We start from the raw sequence: 24,966 nt of genomic DNA, 5'->3' as shown, positions 1-24,966 counted from the left end.
TGAAAAATTATTCATATTTATAATCTGATAAATACCTGCACACATTAATTTTCATGAAACAAGTGGAAAATATCCTTGGCAATTCATCTGAACAGTATTTCACAGGTATTTCTAACATTCATATTGCACCATGAGTTCTGTGATCCGGAAGCGGAATGTAGCAAGTGTGTTTTTTTATTAATTAATTTATGGCTGCGTTGGGTCTTTTTTTTTTTTTTTTTTTTCCGGTATGCGGGCCTCTCACTGTTGTGGTCTCTCCCATTGCGGAGCACAGACTCTGGACGCGCAGGCTCAGCAGCCATGGCTCACGGGCCCAGCCGCTCCGCGGCATGTGGGATCTTCCCGGACCGGGGCACGAACCCGTGTCCCCTGCATCGGCAGGCGGACTCTCAACCACTGCGCCACCAGGGAAGCCCTGCGTTTGGTCTTTGTTACTGCTCAAGGGCTTTCTCTAGTTGCGGGGAGCGGCGGCTACTCTTCATTGAGGTGCGTGGCTTCTCGTTGCTGTGGCTTCTCTTGTTGTGGAGCACGGGCTCTAGGCACGTGGGCTTCAGTAGTTGTGGCACATGGGCTCAGTAGTGGTGGCTCGCGAGCTCTAGAGCATAAGCTCAGCAGCTGTGGCACATAGACTTAGTTGCTCTGCGGCCTGTGGGACCTACCCAGACCAGGGCTTGAACCCAAGTCCCCTGCATTGTAAGGCGGATTATTCACCACCGAGCTACCAGGGAAGCCCTACCTGGAACCTTTTATCTCATATACATTTATCAATTCACTTAGACACGCCAGCTAACTGCTGGCAAAAACAGCTTTTTATTGACACCATTCTCGACTCGTTAGGAGGAAACATCTTAGTTTCCGAGATAACTGGCCCAAGCAACGGTAAGCTTTTGCCTTAAAACTGTAGCAAACAGTAAATTAAAACAAGCAGTTTCAAGCTTTAGGGGCCAACCTACCCCTGCCCGCCTCCTGCCCCGCCTAACTGCGCTCCCTGGACTGACAGGGGCTCCCTCCTCGCCCCGCCCCTCGCCGCTAGCGCTCCGCCCAAGCCCCGCCCCCAGAAGCCCTGCTTCTAACTCCGCGCTCGCGCCGTTAATAACGGAAGCGGAAGCGGACAGCGCGGAGAGAAGGTGGCCCTGCTGAGAGTAAGTTTTCTTTTCTGGTGTTAATCTGTGCCGCGCGGCCCCCCTTTCTCCATCTTCAGAGTGTGGGGGGTCACCAAGGACCGTAAATCCCAGCACCCGCCCCTACGCTCCCAGTAAATCCAGACGTCGCCGTTACAGGTCAGGCATGTTTACCTTTGGGTTTGAATTCGCTCTGAGGCCGGTCCCGGTGCCGTTGGCTTTTCTGCCTTCGGTCCAGGTAGACACCTCCATTCGCGACATTTTCCTGCTTAAAATCCATTACTGCCTCCGTCCCTTCCCGCCGCCTGTAACGTCCTCTTCCGCGAGGTGGATTCGCGCCCCCCAGCCTCGCTCTCTCGGCCCCTGGAGGGCAGCGCCGGCCGCCCCGCTCCCGGACAGCCCACGTTCTCTCCCCGGTCCTGGCATTCTGCAGAGCCCGCCCCTCTCCTGAGACCCCCTCCCTCCCTCCCAGCGCCTCTGTCCTCGCGTCTCCTCAGGCCGGTCCTTTTGCTCCCCCGGCCTCCCCTTCGTAGTCAGCCCTTCCCCTCACCCGGCGTGGGGGGCGGGGAGTGACCTGGGCCAGCCGTGTGACACCCAGTGTTCTTCCGTCTGAAATTCCACCCCGCTGGAGAATGGACTCTTCCGGTAGGCGGCATGTTATTCCGTCTCGGTCTCTGTAAATATGTGGGCGATGGGGGAACTGGAGGAGCAGAGACAGAGCGACTGAGAGAGAAATAGAAAAGCTGACAGGGTGGAAAGAATGAGGGAGAGCGGATGGAGACGTAGAGGATGGCTGAGGAGCTTATAAAGAGACAGTGAAATGAAAGAGACTAAGTAAGCCTTGAAAATAGCAGGTGAATAAAATCGAGAAGTAAATGAAAACGCCGGATCTCCAGGGATTGCAGAGCAACATAGAGAGAGGCCCTGGATCAGTGGTAGTAGGGAGGGCAGCAGTGGTGAGGCACTGCACAGAAAATCTGGGAGAGGATAAACGGTGGAACCATGGCCTTCAGGGCATCCTGGTCCTGGGAGAGAAGCAGAGGACTTCTGTGGCTAGCAGAGCAGAGGAAGAGAGAGAGCAGAAAGGAAGCACAGCCACCTGGGGTGCCGGAGAGTGGGGAGGAAGGGAGAGTAACGGGGACAGAAGGGGTGTCACGGGCCGGGCAGAGAGGGAATAGAGTTGGGGGAAGAAAGAGGCAGAAATGTATGGATAGGCCAGCAGGAGCACCAGGGGAGTAGATAAGATCAAAAAGAAGGAGACAGAAACAGGGAAAGAAATAGACAATAAAATGGAAACACATAGTAGTGCAGGTAGAGGGCAGACTGGGTCCAGGTTGGGGGTGAGTTGATTGGATTTGTACGATTAAGTTATGATATACTGACTTCTGGCTTTAGACTCTAATAAATTGAAATGTTGCTTGGTTAAATTATACAGGTGAGGATTTGTATTGCAAAACTGTAAGGTTTGTGCATTTTGTAATTGTTTGTATGACAAGAAAACTTCCCTTTGCAATCCCTGTTCAGCCAAGGGGCGGTGAGTTGACTCAGGCAGTTGTGGGTCACCCCCTTCCATTTCCTGGTGTGGGGTAGAGGACAGGGGAGAGACTAGTGGGGCAGGAAATGACTGACTTTCACTACATGGTGCTTCTTTAAAGAAACATTAAAAATTTTGTTTTTCTGTAATGGACTTACTTTTTTCTCTCTGGTTTCTTTACATTTATGTCTTTCCTTTAACTTTGCATATATCCTAGTGCATTAGATATCTAATTTCCTGCAAATAATTACTAACTTGTGAAATAAGTTTGGTGGCCTTATGTATTCTACTCATGTGATTCTTTTCTAAATATGATAAATCCTCGATTTTTTGGGGTTATTTATTTATTTGTTTGTTTTTCACTGCGTTGGGTCTTCGCTGCTGCGCGTGGGCCCTCTCTAGTTGTGGCAAGCAGGGGCTACTCTTCGTTGCGGTGCGTGGGCTTCTCATTGCGGTGGCTTCCCTCGTTGCGGAGCACAGGCTCAAGGCACGCGGGCTTCATTAGTTGTGGCACGTGGGCTCAGTAGTTGTGGCTCACGGGCTTAGTTGCTCCGCGGCATGTGGGATCCTCCCAGACCAGGGCTCGAACCCGTGTCCCCTGCATTGGCAGGCGGATTCTTAACCACTGCGCCACCCGGGAAGCCGCAATCCTCAATTTTTTTAAAACATTGACAGCAGGATCTTTAGATTAAAAAAATTCACAAATTCATTTTATTTATTCAGATATAATTGACACCTGAGTTCTTCCCCTGCTTTATCTTTGTATACTGGTAAAGTTCTTTGGTAACTAGTAAATAATTTTAGACTCTTTTGATGAGTACTTGGTAGATATGTCATTGATCTTTTATATTAACAGTCAAAACCTAGTTTAACCAGTTAGTCTAATATTCTTTTTCACCTTTTATTCCTCTACTCATGATGAAGAAGTTTGCTCAGATCTTGTTTCTAAGCTGAACGCTTGCAATGTCTTATGCACCAGCAACTATGCTTTTCCAATTGTTTATTTTTAAATTCTTTTACTGTGATTTTTCTGGAAAGAAAAATTACCTGTTTGGTGACAGTGTGATCAGACATTGAAAGAGAAGTTTCCTTTGATCAGGCACCTGAAAGATGGTGTTTTAAATGGGACAGGCGATAAGGACAGACTCTGCCCACCGACCCCTCAGGATCTCATTTCAGAATTCAGTTACACCTGATTCTGTTCACTGAACCAGGACTTTCTCAGAAAAGTCTCCCTTCTGGGCCTCAGGGCGCCCACTTATAACATGGAGATGAGAGACTAGACCAGAAACTCTCAGTCAAAGTAACACTGACCCTGAAGTGGTTGGCCAAATTGTGTTTGTCTTCTTTTTGGAGAGAGTGTCTAGTTTTATTTAGAATTGTATATGGGTTCCTGTCTTCCCACAGGCTCAGAGTAGAAGTGACCGTAGTCAGAAATATTTCTCTGCATTAAGTATAAATCCGAGGAGGCTTTATGCCAGTTCTGGCACTCAGACCTGCACCAGCTCTTATTTGCCCTCAGGACAAATCCCAACTCCTCCCTGTGGCTGCTCAGGCCTGTGTCATCAGGGCCCTGCCAGTGTCTCCAGCCTCATCCTGGGAGCTGACCCTGTTCTCATGGTTCACTCTACCCTGGGCACATTCACCTTTTGTCTGTTTCCAAACAAAACTATTTCTGTCTGACATCATAGTTCCTGTTCTTACCTTTTGCCTTGAAGTCACCATAGCACAGGCCCTTTGTCTCCCTTCAGGTCTAGGCTCAGAGAGGGCTCGCCATCTCCTCCTGACTGTGTCACATTTTATTGCCTCTGTATCAATCACCTTCAACAGAAATGCCGCTCTCCATTGATTATTTGGAGTCTTCCTCCTTTTCCGTTCATTGAAGGATGCACAGTGTTCCTCTTCTTCCCTGGATAGCTGCGGCATCTCCCTCTGGGGATGTGTTAGGTGGCTGGGACTGTGGGTTGGGCTGAATAATCCTCAGGGGAGACCAGGGGAACACGGTAGGTGATGAGGATGGTTCCTACATTTGTTCTGGACATTTCAACTCTAATTGATTATTACCCCATATGGCTGCTTAATTACTCAAAATAAGAGCAAAAAGATGCAGGGAGTGCTAAAAATCCCTACAGAACTGATGTCCTCATGTAGAATGTTGAGGTGTCCCCATGTTTAGTGTGCTGTGTCACTGCTCCACTATAGCCCCCAGGTGTTCCAGGCTGTGCACATCCAGGGACCAGTTGCCTCCTTGGACAGGAGCTTTGCCTTCCAGCAGTTCATCTGCTCCGAGTCAGGGGTAGTGATTTCACTGTGGTAACTGTGGGCCAAAGTCCAGAACCTAAGGAGGAATGAAGGAGACTTCCCTCAAAGAGTTAGGGTATCTTTTAATTACCTGTGAGCTGGGAGAACAGGAGAGAAGAAACTTGGGGACCATCTGTCTTGGGGACAAGAAATCTGGGGACCGCCTGTCTTTGAGTCTCCCACACTGCATTCAAATGTCCTTTGTAACTGGACTCCGTAACATTCTTACTTTCTCGTAAGTTTTTCCAGGAGGGCCAACTTTGTTGACCTGCATATTGAATGCCCAGTGTCCTTTCGGTGGCAGCTTGTGTGTATTCCTGTTGCGATGGCTTTCCTGAGAGGTACTTTTGTCCTTTAGCCCTGTTTGCCCATGAGTGCAAGGAGGAGAGGGAGAACAATGGGAAAATTGGAGGAGAGCCTGCAGGAGGGATATGGCAGCAAGTGTGGGCTTCAAGATGAGCCCAATGAATGGTGTATGCATTTGTCCCTTTTGGGCTCAAGGGGTGTGTGGAACTCCTGGCAAGTAATGTCTCAGTTCTGGCTGGAGCACCTGGAATTGGGTTTATGGGTAGTTGTGGGTGCATTGCATGGTTTGAGGTGCCATAGTGTCTTAGCTCAGGTTCCCTGGGACCTAGCTGCTGAGACTGAGGTTTCCATGCATTGGTTTAATCTGGTATTTCATGGCCATACATGAGGAGGAATGAAGGCAGTGGTTTTAAGCACAGAAAATCATTTTCCTCTGATGTTAGAAGTATGGCCTGAGCTGAGCCCACAGGGAGTTTTGGGTGCAGGAGGATGGGTGCCTTGTCCTCAGGCAATGGAGCTAGAGGGTGCCCTACAGCATCCACTCCGCAAATGACTTGTTTTGGGTATTCTGGGAGGTCAAGAATCATTGTGCAGGGATACTGCTTTGGGAAAGATCTCTCGTGTTCTCCTTACTTGCTGCAAGTAACAAATCCTTCCTGCTCCAGAAGAAAAAAAGGGAGAGAGAAAGAGAGGAATCATTCTGCAGTTTTTAGACTAATATGGAGGTCATTTTGTTGTTTACCTTTGGTACTTTTTAGTATGTTGTGTCGCAGATAAAGAAATTTTCAGTTGCACTGTGAAACATAACGAAAGGCGAATTGGAGTGTTGCCTTGGGGGATGTTTGGGTCTCACTGGGGGATGTGCATCGTTGGAAACATCTTTCTTTTATGTGTAGTTTTTGAAGATGACAGTGTTTGGGCTGTGGTTACTGTGAATGAAAATATGGTATTTTGCATCTGTTGGTTCCTTGGGTGTCTTATATGTATTTTTCCCTCTGGCATGATTTATTAGAGCTTGGCATGTTTTCTGGTATTTTCTAGCACGATGAGTTGATCATTATGGGTTTTATCGAAACTATGTTGGACCCCATGAAAGTTTGTAAGTTCATTTGAGTCCAGAAGGGAAGTTATGAGTAGTAAGCTTCAAATGGCAGAAAGTTTTCATTAGGGAGATTTTGCTAGGTATGTTTCTGTGGACAGAACCTGAGAGGGGCCATTAAGTTCTTTAATGTAGGGAGAGATTGTTCCAAGAATCAGAGGGCCAGCAACACCACAGTGATCAGTAATACAGAGGCACGTTCTTGGGAAGGTGTAGCCGCTACTTTCTTGCTGCCAGGCCAGTGCTGGTTCCTCTACGGTCCTCTCCCTACCTGTCTCAAAACACACACACACACACACACACACACACACACACAGGAACGCTTGTGCTTCATTGGTGGGAATGTAAATGGTATGGCTATTACGGAAAACAATTTAGAGGTTCCTCTGTCTAGATAGCCAAAGGAAATGAAATCATTATATTTAGGTAAATATTTGCAACATGTTCATCTAATGTTCATCATGCTATCGTTAATCATACTGTGTTTCTATATACCTGGTATTTGCTGAGAGAGTAACACTTGAGTGTTCTTAGCACACAGAAATAAAATGGTCGTTGTGAGTTGATGGACGTGTAAAGCACTCTGTTGTGAATACTACACAGTGTATACATCTGTCTAATAAGCACATTGGATGCCTCATATGTACACCATTGTTATACGTCTGTTAGGCCTCAGTAAAGCTGGAAAATGAAAAGCAAGTGGGGGCTGTGCTGGGCTTGCCTCCTGTGAGTGCTGCTCAACCCAGGCGTTTCCTTAGATCGATGAAGAATTTTGTACAGACATGTTTTGTACCCTCTGACCAGGGATTCCTCTTCATACTGTCAGTGTGGGGGGTCCAACCTCAACAATATTTGAGGTGCCCCAGGATGTTCCAATCCGGATCCCTCACTGAGCATCGTGACTCTGAGCGCCCCCATTCCTGATGGCTGAGATCTGGGCTGAGGGTGAGGGCTCTGCTCTGCGTGGGGATGGATCAGGGCTGGTCTGTGACCTGCAGGGGATCGTCGGGTCCAGCTGAGGTGCCCGCTGCTGCTGGGTACGTGAGGGCCTCACCAGGAGGGGAGCCTGAACTGAAGGAAAGGGTGGGAAAACTCACCTGTTGGTCTGTGTGTGGGAGTTACTGTCCTGAGTCCCTCCTGGGACAGTGGGCAACAGAGGACCGCCTGTTCCCCATGCTGAGGGCTTCCCTGTGCGTGTGGTGGTGACTCAGGAAGGGGGTGTGTTGATTCTAAGCATTAAACAGCTTGTTTTCCACTTTCAGAATCGACCTCTAAAGACTCTTGTCTGAGAAAGAAGCCCAGAAGAGGAGGGAGAGGAAAGAAAAGGAGTCTGGAATGGCTCTTTCTCAGGTAAAGTCATATTCTCAGTTGTTTCCTCTGTCTGTCCTTCCTGAAATGCCCTTCTTTGGACTCGCTAATCTCTGACTCTGAAGTATCCTGCCTGACACCTGTACATTCACACTGACTCGGGTCCTTCCCTCAGGGCCTGTCATCTCCACTTAGATCCCATTTCCCCATAACCCAGTGACCTGGAACTTGTGAAGAGGCTCACGCTGGGTGTAGTCCTGGGCATGGCTTCACACCCATGGATTGGAGACATGGTGTCAGTGCTACTGGACAGCAGGGATTGCTTAGGGCCCCATCAGGATGCACTGTCTGCTCTCTGTCAAGCAGGATAAAGAAGCTGGACGTTAATGTGCACAGTATCTGGTAAAATCTGGAAAACAGACCAGTAAGAGGTAATTTGTTCTGTCTTTTTAACTTTTTTTTTTTTTTTGGCCATGCCCCATCAAGGCTTGTGGGAACTTAGTTCCCCGACCAGGGATTGAACCCGGGCTTACTGCAGTGAATGCACCAAGCGCTAACCATTGGATCACCAGGGAATGTTTTAGTCCATTCTTGAGTTTGAACTATGAAATCAACCTAAATCTCTGACAGTGGGAAATTCTTTAAATCACTTTCATCACCTGCATTCCTCAGAGGTTGTCTTTTCACTCTGTGGATTGTATCCTGTGATATGGAAGTTTTTACCTTTGATGCAAGTAAGGTTCCATCTTCATTCTTTTGCTGGTATGTATGTAGTTGCTCAGCATCATTTGTTATTGAGACTGTCCTTTCCCCTTTGTGTAGTCTTTGCACCCTTGGCTGTACATTTTATATATATTCACTGGATTATTTCTGGTATCCACTGGGTTTTGTATCTGTGCTTATACCAGTACCACATCATCCTGATTACTTTGTAATATGTTTTGAAATCTGAAAATGATGTCCATCTTCTTTTTCAAGAGTATTTTGGCTGTTGGAGGTCCTTTGAGATTCCCTATGAATTTTAGTATGATTTTTTTTTTTAACTGCAAAAATTGCCTTTGAAATTTTGACAGGGATTCCATTGAATCTGTAGAACACTTTCAGTAATAAAGTCATTTTAAGAATATTAATTCTTCCAATTCATGAGTACAGGGTGTCTTTTTATTTATTTGTATATCCTTGGATTTCTTTTAGCAACATTTAGTAGTTTTCAGTGTGCAAGTCTTTCACCTCCTTGGGTAATTTTTTCCTAGTCTGTCTCTTGATGCTATAGTAAACAGTATTGTTTTCTAACTTTCTTTTGAATTTGTTCATTGTGTATATTGTGTATACCAAGGCAACTGATTTTTGTGTGCTGATATTTTTTTCCTTTCTGGCCATGCCTTGCGGTTTGTGGGATCTTAGTTCTCCCACCAGGTTTTGAACCCAGGGCCATGGCAGTGAAAGCACAGAGTCTTAACCACTGGACTGCTGGGGAATTCCCTGCTGCAATTTTTCCAAAGTTGTTTTTTCTTTTTTTTTTTTTGGCTGCATCAGGTGTTGTGGCACTCGGGATCTTCATTGAGGCGTGCGGCATCTTTTGTTGTGGCGTGCAGTGTCTTTCGTTGAGGCGCATGGGCTTCTCTCTCTAGTTGTGGCGTGCGGGGTTTTTTTTCTCTCTCTCTAGTTGTGGCACACGGGTTCCAGAGTGCGTGGGCTCTGTAGTTTGCGGCACGCGGGCTCTCTCGTTGAGGCATGTGGACTTAGTTGCTCTGTGGTATATGGGATCTTAGTTCCCTGACCAGGGATTGAACCCAAGTCCCTTGCCTTGGAAGGTGGATTCTTTACCACTGGACCAACCGGGAAGTCCTTGAAGTTGTGTTTTGAAGTGGTAGTTTTCTCATGGAGCCTTTTTGGTTTGCACATGTAAAACCTTGTCACCTAGAGAAAAAGGTAATTTTACTTCTTTTTCAATTTGTATAACTTTGATTTCTTTTTCTTGTTTAATGGCTCTCCATACATTCATGAACAGCAGTACAGGGTTTGCATCTTTCCCCTTTTTTGTTGTAAGCATTTAGCATTGTAGACTTCCCTTTTACTATGGTTTTGACTGCCTGTTATAAATTTTGGTATGTTGTGTTTTTATTTTCATTCAGATATTTTTACAATTTCCTTGTGATTTCTTCTTTAACCCATTGCTTCTTTTTTTAAAAAATGAATTTATTTATTTTACTTTTGGCTGTGTTGGGTCTTCATTGCTGCGTGTGGGCTTTCTCTAGTTGTGGTGAGCAGGGGCTACTCTTTGTTGCGGTGCGCGGGCTTCTCATCGCGGTGACTTCTCTTGTTGTGGAGCATGGGCTCTAGGCACGCGGGCTTCAGTAGTTGTGGCGCTGGGGCTCTGTAGTTGTGGTGCACAGGCTTATTTGCTCCACAGCATGTGGGATCTTCGCGGACCAGGGCTCGAACCTGTGTCCCCTGTATTGGCAGGCGGATTCTTAACCACTGAGCCACAAGGGAAGCCCGGCCCATTGCTTCTTTAAGAATCAGCTGTTTAATTTGTACATTTTGGGGGTTTTCCTGTTTTCCCTCTGTTTGTTATTTCAAGTTTCATTTCATTGTGGTTAGAGAAGATACTTTTTAGATCTCAGTCTCCTTAAATTTGTTAAGATTTGTTTTGTGGCCTAAGATGTGTTTTGTGGTCTGTTATGGAGAATGTTTCATGTTTGCTTGAGAAGGATGTTTTTTGGTGTTGGGTGGAGTGTTCTGTACATGTCTTTTAGGTACAATTGTTATTTAGTGTAGTTCAAGTTCTCTGTTTCCTTTTAAGTTGTTCCCATGTGTAGATAAAACTAGAGTATTGAAGTCTCATACTGACATTTTGCTGTTGTCTATTTCTGTTGTTTCCTTCATATTTGGGCAAGCTCTAATGTTAGATGTATATATATTTATAATTGTTATATCCTCCTGGTGAATGGACTGTTTTATTATATAATATCCTTTGTCTCTTGTGTCAGTTTTTGTCTTTATTTTTTCTGATGTAATATAGTCACCCCTGTTCTCTTTAGGATGGACTATCTTTTCACATCCTTCCTCTGTTCTTAGATTTCTATGTCCTTAGATTTGTGAATGTTCACAGTTCCAACTCTCTGACACACTCTCTTTCTGTCTCTTGCCCTCTGTTTTCCTCCTCTTACTGCCTCTAATGGCTCTTGCTCAGGCACACTGTACATTGGTGAAAGGCAGGTGCCCTGGCCAGCCCCCTTCACTCCACTGTAACTTCAGAGGGAATGCGTCAAGTTTCCTTCTAATCATGCTGTTTGGTGAAATATTCTTCCTTAATTACAATATACTTTTTTTTTTTTTTTTTGCAGTATGTGGGCCTCTCACTGTTGTGGCCTCTCCCGCTGCGGAGCACAGGCTCTGGACACACAGGCTCAGCGGCCATGACTCACGGGCCCAGCCGCTCCGCGGCACGTGGGATCTTCCCGGACTGGGGCACGAACCTGTGTCCCCTGCATTGGCAGGCGGATTCTCAACCACTGCGCCACCAGGGAAGCCCACAATATACTTTTTTCCATATTCTTTTTAGTCATGATATTTAATTCTCCGAGTAGTTTTTTTTTTTTTTTTTTTTTTTGGTATGTGGGCCTCTCACTGTTGTGGCCTCTCCCATCGCGGAGCACAGGCTCTGGACGCGCAGGCCCAGCGGCCATGGCCCATGGGCCCAGCCGGTCCGCAGCATGCGGGATCCTCCCGGGCCGGGGCATGAACCCGTGTCCCCCGCATCGGCAGGCAGACTCCCAACCACTGCGCCAGCAGGGAAGCCCTCTCCGAGTAGTTTTTAACTTTACTATTGTGATAATTTTTTCTTAGTCTCTTAAATTAATGTATAATAGTAATAACTTTTCTGATTTTGAGTCAGTGTTTTATGTGTGGAATACAGAAATAAACTCTGCTTTGTATTTGTTAATACCTACCTATGTCAATATTGTGGTTTAAATTGTATTTATATATGGGTATTCAATAGAGATTGCAGTTAAAGGATCCTATTTTTTTCATGGTAGTACCATTTAATACAGTTGATACTTTTTCATTGTTCCAAAGATGCTGAAATTCACATAAATAAAAATGATGATAAAAAAAATCATGCAGTAATATATCCAGAGACAACTTCTCTCGTTTCAGTTATTTGTGCATTTACCTGTGTGTCCATGAGTTCATGGATGTGCAAGTCCATGGTTTTGATAAAAGGCATCAGAATTTTATAACTATGTACTGTATTTTATTGCAGTTGAAATTATATCATAAATATATTACATGGCCTTGAATTTTTCCTACACTATCCTGTTAATGGTTCAGATACTAGTAAGATTACTAACATGTGTGTGTGTGTGTGTGTGTGTGTGCGCGTGCATGCGCGCGCACACGTGCCTACATCTATAATGACCTTTTAATGCCTTTCATGTTGTTCAACTTCTTTCAAGTTTTCTGGGAGAATCCTCTGGCCATGTGCTTCCAAAGCTCTTCTGTTACTTCAGTTTTTGCTTCTTTATCTTCAGTTCAAGACTGCATCCACCTTAATTCAGGTGCTTGCTGTATCATTTCTTAGCTTGAACTAAGTTGAGTTTCTCCAAATGTCTCTGACAGTTTTCTCCTCTGCACGATGGGAACAGATCTTTCTCTACTGAGCTACAATGTTGATAAAAAAGTTCATATCTATAAAGCATTTAGAGTAATGCTTAGCATCTGTGAAGTATTCAAGCACCTTTAGTCATTGCTGTTATTATCGTCATTGTAATTTAAGATTTTGATTTTCTTTTTTAAAGCACTGTGGACTTAGTCATCTCTAAAGCCACCACTCATAGTGTAGTTCATCTAGATTTTGAATAGCACTCAGTGTGTAAGACATAATCTAACACTTCTGGATAGAGAACTCATTGTTGAATTTTATTTATATGTATTTCATGTATTGTCCACAAAAATGAAAAATACACATTGATTACAGGTTATCATAATCTCTATGAAAAAGCATAAGAAATTAAAATTAGAGACCCATAATTTCCTCAGATATCTTTATATGGATCTGTCAGAATACATACTTCAACTTGATCTTTTCACCTCTTCTCATTTTGTGTGAAAATAAGATTTCTCCTCATGGCCCCTTGGTGAAATGTGTTTTCATTTCAGGCACAGTTGACCTTCAAGGATGTGGCCATAGAATTCTCTCAGGAGGAATGGGAATGCCTGGACCCTGCTCAGAGGGCCTTGTACAGGGACGTGATGTTGGAGACCTACAGGAACCTGGTCTCCCTGGGTGAGGATAACTTCCCTCCAGAAATTGGGATCTGCCCTTATGTATCTTTGCATTTTCCATTGTGTGCCTCCTGGGAGCCCCTGTTTTGCTTGACTGATCTGAAATCCTTGTTGATTCAGACATGGAAAGCTTCAGGATGCAGCCTCAGGAGTTTAAATCTACCTTTTCCTCTGATGGCCTGCCCAGTTCATGATACATCAGGAGTTGTTCCAGAGCTTACATGTATATAAAGCTCAATGGGAAACTTTTAATATACCCATTTTCCTGTTTCCTACCCCTGTGCTTTTGATTTAGGAGTTTTAGGAAAAAAGCTACGTTTCTGCACATTATACTGTTCCCTGTGTATTCAGGAGGTAAAGAGCAGGTCAGTTTTTTGAAATACTTTTCTGTTTCCATCTGTAGTCACCTCAGTTCTCAGCTGAGCAAGAGACCAGGATTCTGGAAAAGCCACAGCAAATCATGTTTCCTTCCTCTTATGTGGAGGAATTTCTGTTTCTTATCTGAATATTTTACCCACTTTGTAACAAGAGAAAGAGCCCTGGGCTGTGAAGACTGATCTGAATACCTTTGGGGATGTATCAAAGTGTGAACACAGGTCAGATCTCAGAAGCGCCGATGGGAAGCCTCATTATTAATAGTGTTTGGAGTCTTTCCCCTCATCAGAGAGTTCTATGGGAATACAAAAATTTACTTATTATTTGAGCTCTCAGAGGAAATTTTTCTTCTCCATAACTTATCCCTCTTGTGCTTCCACATGTAAAATGTATTCTTTCACCCTCCAGTGGTGCTGCAGCTCCACCAGAGACAAAGGCAAGGTCTTTATCATGGTCTGCAACACTCTGCCATCTGGTTTCTGTGAGCTCTTGTTGCTTGAATTAGCAGAGCATGAGGTGGACTTTTTCAGAGGGGCCTCTTGCCCCCTCATCTCTCCTTCTCGACTTCATTCCATTGGATGCTCAGTTCTCAGTCTACATAGATAAGAGCTGATGCCTGCAGACTCCAATCCCTGAACCTTTCCCGGTTCCATCCCCATTTGATGTTTTTAGGAGACCTCATCAGAAGATGGGAGACACTGGCTGCTCTTTGATTCCATGTGGCATCTCAGAACCTGCATGTAGCTGTCTCAAGCCCTGTCTCCCTGTTTAGATCCCTCCTGCATTTCTTCTGTTCTGCTTTGGCCACATTCTCCAGGCTTGTGTGTAACAGGGAGGTGCATTCTATCTTCTGTAATTATTACTTAGGAAAACTAAGGACAGTGGACAGGGAGATCATCTCTTTGATCCCCAGTCCTACTGAGGAGCATATATGTATCTTTCAGGCTCTTAGTTTGGTATCTGTGGCTAGAGCACATTGTTCCATCTGAAGGTTCTGTGATATCTGACACACATAGCTCATATTTTTTTCACTCCTGTACTGCTCTACCTAGTCTGGGAATGTATTCTCTTCCTGATTTCATACTCTCCTAAGTTTGTGTGATTTTGCCTCTGAAACTTGTTTATGAAGTACAGAGAACTAGGCTCTGAAATTTTATCCAGAACCTTTGGTGTGATAATCCACCCTTTGTTAATCAACAGCTTCTGGTGGACTCTCTATAGGGTGGGTTTACTGGGTGACAGATAATTTTGAATGAGAATACTATCCCTCATATATTGTAATATTTTCCTGCTATATAGAAAATCACCACTTAAAGCTATAGTGGAGTGGTCTGCATATTCTATGATATGAGATAGAAAGTATCACCAGAGCCTGGCTGATAAATCTTTCCAGGTTTTTTTCTGGTTTTGAGCAGTGTCACAAAAGCCAGTCTCAAGGGCACTGTGATAGTGGTGTTCACATGTACTATGCCCATCCCCTTTCACCCTCAGTAAACGGTGAATAGGAATTTCTCCTCAGGGTAACATTGCCCAAGTTCACATCCTCATATTTGTGAGGCTGTTGTGTAAACTGTTGTTGACACCATTTTGGGGTCACCTGTGTGCTATTGTTCTTTCTACATCAACAGCTAATTTTGAAACATCTAAATTAGAGAATTTATGAAGTGCAGTGATACCTTCCATCTGAACCATAATTCGTTTTGTTTAGTAGACTGCCCTTCCCCCACTGAGTGGTCCTGATACTCCTGCGGAACATCACTTGACCACATACACAAGAGTTTATCTCTCATGTCTCTGTCGTATGCCACTGGTCTCTCTCTGTCTTTATGCTAGGACCATACTGCTTTGGTTAGTTTAGGTTTCTAAGAATTTTGAAATGATGGTGAAACCTCCAACTTCATTCTTTTCAACCTTGGTTTTGCTATTGAGTGTCTTTTGAGATTGCATTTGAATCTTAGGATGGATTTATCTGTTTCTTCGAGACACACTATTGGGATTTTATTAGAGATTGTGTTGAATCTGTTGATCACTTAGGGTAGTATTTACATACTGACAATATTTACTTCTAATCCATGAACTTGGGATATCTTTGCATTAATTTGTGTCTTTTCAAATATTTTTCAGCTGTGTTTTTAGTTTATAGTGCATATATCTTTCCCTTCTGTAAAGTTTTGCCAAGTACTTTATTTTTCTGATGGTATTGTAAAATGGAATTGTTTTCTGAATTTCCTTCTTGATTTTTTATTGTCGCTGTATAGAAACAGTATTGATTTTTGTTTGTCAATTTTATATATTGTCATCTTTCTGAGTTCATTATTTCTATCAAATTTTTGTTTAAGTATCTTCACGGGGTTTTTTTATTTTTTTTATTTTTTTGCCATGCTGCATGGCTTGTGGGATATTAGTTCCCACACAAGGGATCAAACCCAGGCCCCCAGCAGAGGAAGCATGGAGTCCTAACCACCGGACCACCAGGGAATTCCCCAGGGTTTTTTAATTAGATCATTTCATTTGTCAAAAGAGATAGTTTTGCTTCTTTTTGCTCTTGGAATTGTTTTTATGTCTTTTCCTGCTACCTACGTGTACTTGCTAGGAATTCCAGTAATTTTTTTTTAGAAATACTGAGTGCAAGTATCCTTGTCTTTTTCTTGATCTTAGAGGAAAAGCTTTAAGTCATTCCCCCTTGAGTATGATGTTAGCTGTGGACTTTTAATACATGTCCTTTACTATGTTGAGGTCATTTTTTTCTATTTCTGGTTTACTGAGTGTTTTTATCATGTTTTTAGCATTTCCCCATGAGGACACCTCTGGTAATTGGGAGGCTCCTTCCAGTTCAATCTCAATGCAATGTAAGAAGGAGGTGGGGAGTCACAGGCCAGGGAATTGTCATGAACTTTCCTACATTTTTTGGTTTAGTGTTTTCAGGATAGGCAATTGCCTGGGTGCTCCCACTGTTTTTTTACTGGTTTGTAGAGTTTTCCCAAATTCTTTTTTGTCTATTGTTTTTAACTTGGCTTCCTCATGGCTGTAATGAGTGCCTGTGGTTTACTGTTCTGTTGACATCACTCCTCATGGTTTTGTTTTTCTTTGCAGAGTTTGTGTTAAGAAATTTAATGATATGATTTTCAGTATTTAGAGAGGCCAGCTAAAAGAACACTGTCATGTTTAATAACAAGGAGTGTTAACATAAACATTTTATATACCAAATTATGTTATGTAATCTATATTTTAGTTAGTAACACTTTTCTCTTTCTTTGCTTACTTAACTTAACTTAATTGTGATCCTATCCTGAAATTGCTCAGGCTTTCTCAAACGCTTTCTGCTATCTTTGTTTCCCCATACAAACCCTGCTCACCCAGCCAGGAGATCTTCATTCTGAAATCAGGATCTCCCTACTTTACAGTAGTGTTGATCTGATTACTTTGTTCTGCACGTGTGTGTACAGAATAGACTGATCCGTCTCCTTCTGCTGGTCTTCTCCTGGTTTTTTCTTCTGCTTTCTGCTAAGAACATTATTGCACCATCTCCTTGAATATTGTGTATGTTTTTATTGAATATGTGCATAGAAATACAGCTGTTGGAATTTGATACCTTGCATAGCAAATAGTGTAATAGATTTAAAGTTAGTTTACTTCTACAGTGTTTAAATCTCTTTCAGTTCTTCCCATACTCATAGTATAACTCCCATAGTTAAAAAACTCTGTGCTCCACTCAGGCCCTTTCTCAGTCCTGGCCTTTCCTTACATGGTACCTTGATGTGGATGGAAAGATTGTTATTTCCTAGCACATTTAAGTTATTCTCCTGAACTTCCCAATTTCTACAGCACTCCTTCACCCATCCCTCCACCTTCCACATCGCTCACACTGTAAAAATAATGCCTCTTTATATATCGAACAACTGTCTCATGACACAATCTAAATCATTTTCTGTGTAGTTGTGATGACTCAGAAACCATTTCCAGGAGGGGTGGCTGAATACCCTTCGTAGTTATCCAGCTCACTTCTTGCATCTCCCTTGAAGTTTTCTTTCTCAACTCCTGATGTTTGTTGTCGTATTTTGTAATCTGTCCTCTGCTGCTTTTGGGCGGGTGGTCATGCTTAAGAGTATGTTGTCTCAGTCTGTTGGTCAAGGTCCACATCATGGTTCTCACTGCTTTCTGCATCATTTGGGGTCATGCACAGAAACCTGATTCCACTTTCCTTACTTAAAAACTTCTGATAACTTTCCTCAAGCCTTTCGAAAGAAACTAGTAATGTTAGATGGCTTGAAATAGTGGGGATTTTTTGTTTGTTTGTGCTTTTGGCCATACCACGCTGCTTGCGGGACCTTACTTTCTCAACCAGGAATGGAACCGGGCCCATGGCAGTGAAAGTGCTGAATTCTAACCACTGTACTGCCAGGGAATTCCCAGAAATAGTGCATTGTTTTTATATTAATGAATCAAAAGTGGCTTTTGTATAAAAAAGATATATTAATATTCTGGCATGTTTATTATGATGTCCCTTTTTTTGCCTTATATATTGTATGCCTTTCTTTTGCAATTTGTTGATGAACCTAGTTAAATAAATTCAAAAATTGCTCTCTCTTCATTACATATATCTTGGAGCCAATGAACTGGATATTTTAGGGCACTGAACAGATAGGGAGTTGTTCTATTTAATGGCTGTTAATATAACTGGAGAATATTTCATTTATTGATATTTAATTGTGATATACAGAAGGTGGTCTTTCAGAATGTTTTATGCTTCTTCCTGGGTACATAGATTTACAGCACGTTTTTAGAAGAACATTTTGTTTTTTAAAATACTGTTTTATCATATTCACCATTTTCTGTATGCTATATTTGTTTCCCAATTGGAAACCGCCACTCCTTGAGATCATTCATTGAATAAGTTAGTTTTGCATTATTTACTGTTACAATTATTTACTGTCTGTTTTTTTAGCATTCATTTCTATTTAACAAGTATGCACAATATATGTATAGTATAATATTCTTTTCTCCTCAGTTACGAGGCACCAGTATGTTTACTGCTAATTGGTATATGCTTTGGTGTCATGGTTGAAAAATACACTTTCTTTGATAGCTAACAGAAGTTTTCTCAATCTGAGTGTTTTTATCATAGGTTATTTGAAAACTGGGTGCCCAAAATTTAAGTGGAATTATCTCGATCACTTTATCTTTAGTAAAGAATCATTCCTTTTGTGTTTGTAAAGGTTTTAATATCATGGTTGGGAATTTTCATAACTCTGTTTTGTGTAAGTACTAATTTTGGTGTAATATGTGTTTAACATGAACTATTTACTTATGAATTGGGATGAATAGGATACTTATGGTCCTTTATATCTTGTAGATATCTCTCACGTACATGTGATCAAGAAATTACAACTAAATGCAAACACTGATAGAGCAGAAGTATTCCAAACACTGATATTGGGAAGACATGAAAAAATCAAGCATTTTTACCTCAGGGAAATCCAGGAAAATGTACATGACTTTGAGTCTCAGCCAAGAGATGAGGAAAGAAATTATAAAGGAATGCCTATAAACCATAACAAAAAGCTGGCTGATAAGAGAGATCGACATGGTAGAAGTGTTGCAGGAATCAAGCCTATTGAAAACAGGCTGGCATTAAGCTTTCAGGATGAACTGCATATTTTCAAAAGTGAAGAGAAAATTGATGAATTTAATCAAGCTGACAAGAGTATCAGCATTAGTGCCTCATTTTCACCACTTCAAGGAACTTCTCCTACTGTCCAAACCACCATTTCTAATTCATATGAGAATGATTTTATACATCCATCAATACTGACACAAGACCAGAGTGCATGCATGGAAAGCCCTTACAAATGTAATCAGTGTGGCAAAACCTTTCATCAGGGCTTAAATCTCACTCAGCATCAGTTGATCCATACAAAAGAGAAAATGCTTAATTGTGATGTATGTTGCAAAGTCTTTAGTCGAAATTCAGACCTTGCAATTCATCGAACAATTCATACTGAAGAGAAATCATACAAATATAACGAGTGTGGCAAAACCCTTAATCATGGCTTGCACCTCACTGGACATCAGATAATCCATACAAAAGAGAACTTATATAAATGTGATGTATGTGAAAAAGTGTTTAGTCAAAGTTCATACCTTGCAGTTCATCAGAGAATTCATACTGGAGAGAAACCATACAAATGTAATGAATGTGGCAAGGTCTTTAGTCAGAATTCATACCTTGCAAAACATCGCAGAATTCATACTGGAGAGAAACCTTACAAATGTAATGAGTGCGGCAAGGCTTTTAGTCAAAAAGGAAACCTTGCAAGTCATCAGAGAATTCATACTGGAGAGAAACCTTACAAATGTGATGAGTGTGGTAAGGTATTTAGTATTAGATCAACCCTTGTCAGTCATCAGATAATTCATACTGGAGAGAAACACTACAAATGTAATGAGTGTGGCAGAACCTTTTATTTTGGCTCACACCTCATACAACATCAAATCATCCATTCAGGAGATAAGCCATATAAATGTGATGTATGTGGCAAAGTCTTCGGTCAAAATTCATACCTTGCAGTTCATCGGAGAATTCATACTGGGGAGAAACCTTACCAATGTAAAGACTGTGGCAAAATCTTTAATCACAGCTCAAACCTCAGGAGACATCAGATAATCCATACAGGGCAGAAATTATGTAAATGTGATATATGTGGCAGAGTCTTTAGTTATAATTCATACCTTGCAATTCACCGGAGAGTTCATACTGGAGAGAAACCTTACAAATGTAGTGAGTGTGGCAAGGTCTTCAATCGGAATTCAAATCTCGTAATTCATCAGAGAATTCACACTGGAGAGAAACCTTACAAATGTAACGAGTGTGGCAGGTGCTTTAGTCGAAAAGCATACCTTGCAAAGCATCAGAGTGTTCATACAAAAGCGAAACCTTACAAAGATAAAAACTGTTGAAAAACCTTTACTTAGATCTCAACTCTCACTACATATCAGGTAATAAATACAAAGGGGGAATCATATTAACGTGATATATGTGGGAAGGTCTTCACTCAAAATTGACACTTTGGGCTTCCCTGGTGGCACAGTGGTTAAGAATCCGCCTGCCAATGCAGGAGACACAGGTTCGATCCCTGGTCTGGGAAGATCCTACATGCTGCAGAGCAACTAAGCCCGTGCGCCACGACTACTGAGCCTGTGCTCTAGAGCCCGTGAGCCACAACTACTGAGCCTGCATGCCACAACTACTAAAGCCTGTGTACCTAGAGCCCATGCTGTGCAACAAGAGAAGCCACCGCAGTGAGAAGCCTGCTCACCACAACGAACAGTAGCCCGCGCTCGCTGCAACTAGAGAAAAGCCTGCGTGTGGCAGTGAAGACCCAATGCAGCCATAAATAAATAAATATTTTAAAAATCCTTAAAAAACAAAACAAAACAAAATTGACACTTTAAATTCACGGGAGATTCATAGTGGAGAGAAGCTATGCACATGTCATGAGTGTGGCAAAGCCTCACCATCACATAATCTATACTGGACAGAAACTCTAGAAATGTATTGAATTTCTCAAAGTCTTCAGTCAAAATTCATACCTTAAGGTGCACCGAAGTTTCCTATTGGAAAGCTGCCCGACAAATGTGATGAGAGTGAAAAATCCGTCAGTGTACTTAGAAGCTTATCTAACTGTCAGGTAAGCCACACTGATGACGAACTTTAAGCAGGGGTTGTAGCAGCTGTCCACGTCTTAGGCTTCACTGTTCACATCTTAGCCTTCATCGGGTAGGTGTGTTCAGTATGACCAGTCCTTAGACAAGGAAGTCATTCACCAAAGAATTCATTCTGGAGATTACCTCACAAATGCCATGAATGGGCAAAACCTTTACTCAGGGCTCACATCCCGCCAATCATCAGATAATCCATAGTGGACGGAACATTACAGATGTACCGAATGTGGCAAAGTTGCAAGTTAGTGCTCACTTGTCACTAGATATTGGAATATTCATCCTGGAGAGAAACCACTCAGATAATTATGTGTGTGGTAAGGATTTTACGCAAAAATCACAAGATGGGAAGGTACTGGAACTATCCCTTACTAATGCAACTAGTGTGGCAAAACCTTTACCTTGAGTTCAAGTATTTGGCAACAGTGCAGAGTCCACTGAAGAGAAACACTACAAATGTATGAGCGGAGGCTTTATCCTGGCTGCACAATTCACCAGACTTCTCAGCACGTATCTTTGAGAGGAACCACACGCACTAATATGTGTGTTAAGGCTTGTACCTAAAGATGGAGTTTCTGAAACATAGAGGATTTAGTTTGGAGAGCAACGTTTCAAATGTAATGAATGTTGTAAAAGTTTTCATCAGGTATCTACACCTTCAGTGTAATGATAAAATTCATACAGGTCGGAAACTATAGCGATTTACTGAACATGGAAAGAATTTGATGAAACGATGCGTCCTGGGGTTTCACCACAGATCTCATATGAGGGATAATCCTTACAAATGTAACGAGTTAGGTAAATTTTTTGCGCCATTCTTAAATCGGCCTGCATATCAGAGAGTCTATACTAGGAATAAGTGTTTCTCCAGGATTAACGTGAGATTGTTATGTACCTTAGAATCATTACAAGTCACAGAAAAATTATGAAATGGTATGTATGTGACAGGAAGAATAACGTGCGAATGGCCAATTATCTTCACTGTAAATATTCTATTAATTGAATTTTATTGAAAAAGCCACATTACTATTTATGCCTTTCAACCTGAAGTTTGAATCTGTTGATCTTGTGCCTTCATTACAGGCCTTTGATGATTGTCTCTGGGAAGGAATCAGTAACACAAGGGGGCCAACTTCACTAGGTGTGGTTCATTCACATCCGTGTTCCCTGGAAAAACGACCCTGAATTACCAAATTCAATTGTTGTGAATTAGCAACAGGGAGGAGCAGAGAATAATATAAAACTGCCTTGACTCATCATGCTTGTTATGTTCAGGGTCCATGGATAGGCCACTGTGCGTTATAGGACAGAATGCTCTACCAGATGACCATGAACAGAGCAGAACAGTAAGGACATTAAGGGACTGGACTTGCCAAGAGAGGAGAGTGACAGGTTTCTAGGGGCTGATTATGTGGTAGGAACAATGTGTCAGAAAGGTTGGTCACTTCCTCCACTGCATGTGAATTGGTGATGTTTGCATCTATATTTAATGAGAAATTAGACTCATTCTTGGGAATTGAAGGGAGAGCAGTTAACATTAGAGGAAAATTTAATTACTGGGTGAGGCTTGTTGGAGGATAAGCTTACGGTTTCAATGTCCAGTTTCTCTCAAAGGAAGGAGCCCTTAGGCTTTTTTATCAGTTTGTCCAGATAGGCTGAATAAGAAGAGGTTTTCCTGAGGTGTCAACAGTCAAACATCAAAAAATGGAGTCAGGGGAATTCCCTGGCAGTCCGCTGGTTAGAACTCCGAGCTCTCACTGCCGTGGGCCTGGGTTCAGTCCGTGGTCGGAGAACTAAGATCCCACAAGCCGCATGGTGCAGCCAAAAGAAAAGAAAAGAAAAAATGGAGTCAGACTCTTTAATAAAACACTGAGGCAGAGCCCCCTCGCCTACCCACTTGTATCCCTCACAGGTGTCCTATATTAATAAGTCTACTTCTTGCCTGTCACTTTACCTCTTGCTGAATTCCTTCTGCGCTGAGACACAAAGAACCTGAGGCTCAGTGAGTCCAGAGACCAGATACTGAAACCCCCACCAGGTGGGAGAAATTAACCCTGTGCTACCCACAAGCATGGACACCCCAGACTGGTGGGAAGGAGAAGGTTGAGGATGTTGACTCCCACTTACCTCATCACCAGCCAACCAAAAGAATGCCCACGAGCTTATCACGCCCTCTCTGAACCATTACTATAAAACTCACTACCCACTCCAGGTTGGGAAACACAGTTTTGAGGGCATTAGCCTGCTGTGGCCCCTTTGCCTGGCAGAGCAATAAAGCTGTTCTTCTCTACTTCACCCAAAAAGAAAAGAAAACAAACACTGAATGCTTACTCTTGAAATTCCTGAGTTCTTGACTTGGCAAACCATACTTTTCTTCATGCTAATAATTTCTTACATTTCTTTTTCTGCAGCACACATACATTCCATTGTTCAATATGGTTCTTGAAAATGCTTGTAAAATCCTATTTGGATAACTTGTCAGAGATATTTTTACCTTAGTTTAATAAAATTAATGTTTGGAAATGTTTATTAGATAATATAACTAAGCAGTTTACTCAGAGCAATTTTCTAAATGCTATTAAAATTTGAGTTTCAAATTATGCTGGTACACAATGTGTTACATTGTTTTCTACTGTAATAAAAAATGTTTTGAATTGTTTCCTTAGTGATAATTTTTTCTGTCACATATATTTCTCCTGTTTTATAGCATGGGATATGTAAATCAGTGGGTTGTTTTGGGACTTCTGTGACATGATAATGCCCATAAGGCAATGACAGGTACAAAGTAGGTGCATTATAAATATGAAGAAAAACTGTTACTTTAGGGCTTTAGTTCAGTGAAAAAACTGGAATGGCAAAATGGTGACATGAAATCTCTCTTGTGGGACTTGGCTATGGTCAGGTGCTTGAAAATCAAGTGTGTGTGGAATTGAACAAACATGCAGTGAAGTGAAAGAAATTATAAGGATGAATGAGATAGACTGCAGAATTCCAATTATAGTGTGTGACAGGGAGAGAATCTCCATTCCCAAGTGTCTGGAAGCTGTGCTGCCCTTTCCTGTTGATATGTTCACATTCAGAACCAGAAGATCTTGCAGAGAAAATAACATTTGTGCTACTTTTAGTATGTCAACTGACACCCAGTATCCTCCACATAGAATTTGTTCCCAACCAAGAATAATGTATTTTTCTTTGATAAGTGATCTTGATTATTATTTATTTATTTATTTATTTATTTAGGCTGTACCATGTGGCTTGCGGGATCTTAGTTCCCCAATCAGGGATTGAACCCGGGCCCCGGCAGCAAAAGTGATGAGTCCTAACCACTGGACTGCCAAGGAATTCCCTGATTTATATTATCTTTAATGTGAATTCTTTCTGTCTGTGATTCATTTCTGTTAGTAATATTTTATGATGATTTTTTATTATTATTTTTTTTTGCGGTACGCGGGCCTCTCACAGTTGTGGCCTCTCCTGTTGCGGAGCACAGGTTCCGGATGTGCAGGCTCAGCGGCCATGACTCACGGGCCTAGCGGCTCCGCGGCATGTGGGATCTTCCTGGACCCGTGTCCCCTGCATCGGCAGGCGGACTGCGCCACCACTGCGCCACCAGGGAAGCCCTATGATGAATTTTTGAATCTTCATGTGGGATTTAATTGGTCATTTTGTTTACTTTCTCTTTTTTTCTATTAACTTTGTCTAGTTTTTTATCCTAGTAATACTGGCCTTATAAATTGAGTTGACAAGTACTCCCTCCTTTTCTTGTCTTAAAAAGAAATGTTATAGCCTGCTGTATAGCACAGGGAACTCTACTCCATACTTTGATGGCCTCTATGGGAAAAGAATCTGAAAAAAACAAGACAAAAAAAGTGGATATATGTATAACTGATTCACTTTGCTGTACACCTGAA

The 24,966-nt window shown here is 42.3% G+C and overlaps 1 protein-coding gene across 1 annotated transcript; it reads left to right on the top strand.

Annotated features, from left to right (window-relative positions):
* The first annotated feature begins 1,082 nt into the window (after positions 1-1,082).
* On the top strand, positions 1,083-23,713 carry LOC111180986 (uncharacterized). The gene is made up of 4 exons (XM_022585947.3): positions 1,083-1,142; positions 7,624-7,711; positions 12,836-12,962; positions 18,690-23,713. The coding sequence occupies exons 2-4, from the start codon at positions 7,697-7,699 to the stop codon at positions 20,291-20,293; spliced, it is 1,746 nt and encodes a 581-aa protein (XP_022441655.3). The 5' UTR covers positions 1,083-1,142; positions 7,624-7,696; the 3' UTR covers positions 20,294-23,713.
* The last annotated feature ends 1,253 nt before the right edge of the window (positions 23,714-24,966 follow it).

This window comes from Delphinapterus leucas, chromosome 20 (genome assembly GCF_059928025.1).
Source record: "Delphinapterus leucas isolate spDelLeu-1000000601 "Yukka" chromosome 20, BTC_Dleu_Yukka2, whole genome shotgun sequence".
In the NCBI taxonomy this organism is placed as follows: Eukaryota; Metazoa; Chordata; class Mammalia; order Artiodactyla; family Monodontidae; genus Delphinapterus; species Delphinapterus leucas.
This window is presented reverse-complemented; position numbering and strand designations above follow the sequence as displayed.

Coding starts and splice junctions, on each gene's coding strand:
- LOC111180986 (XM_022585947.3), top strand. Junction 12,963..18,689: donor CAGGAACCTGGTCTCCCTGG/GTGAGGATAACT, acceptor TATATCTTGTAG/ATATCTCTCACGTACATGTG.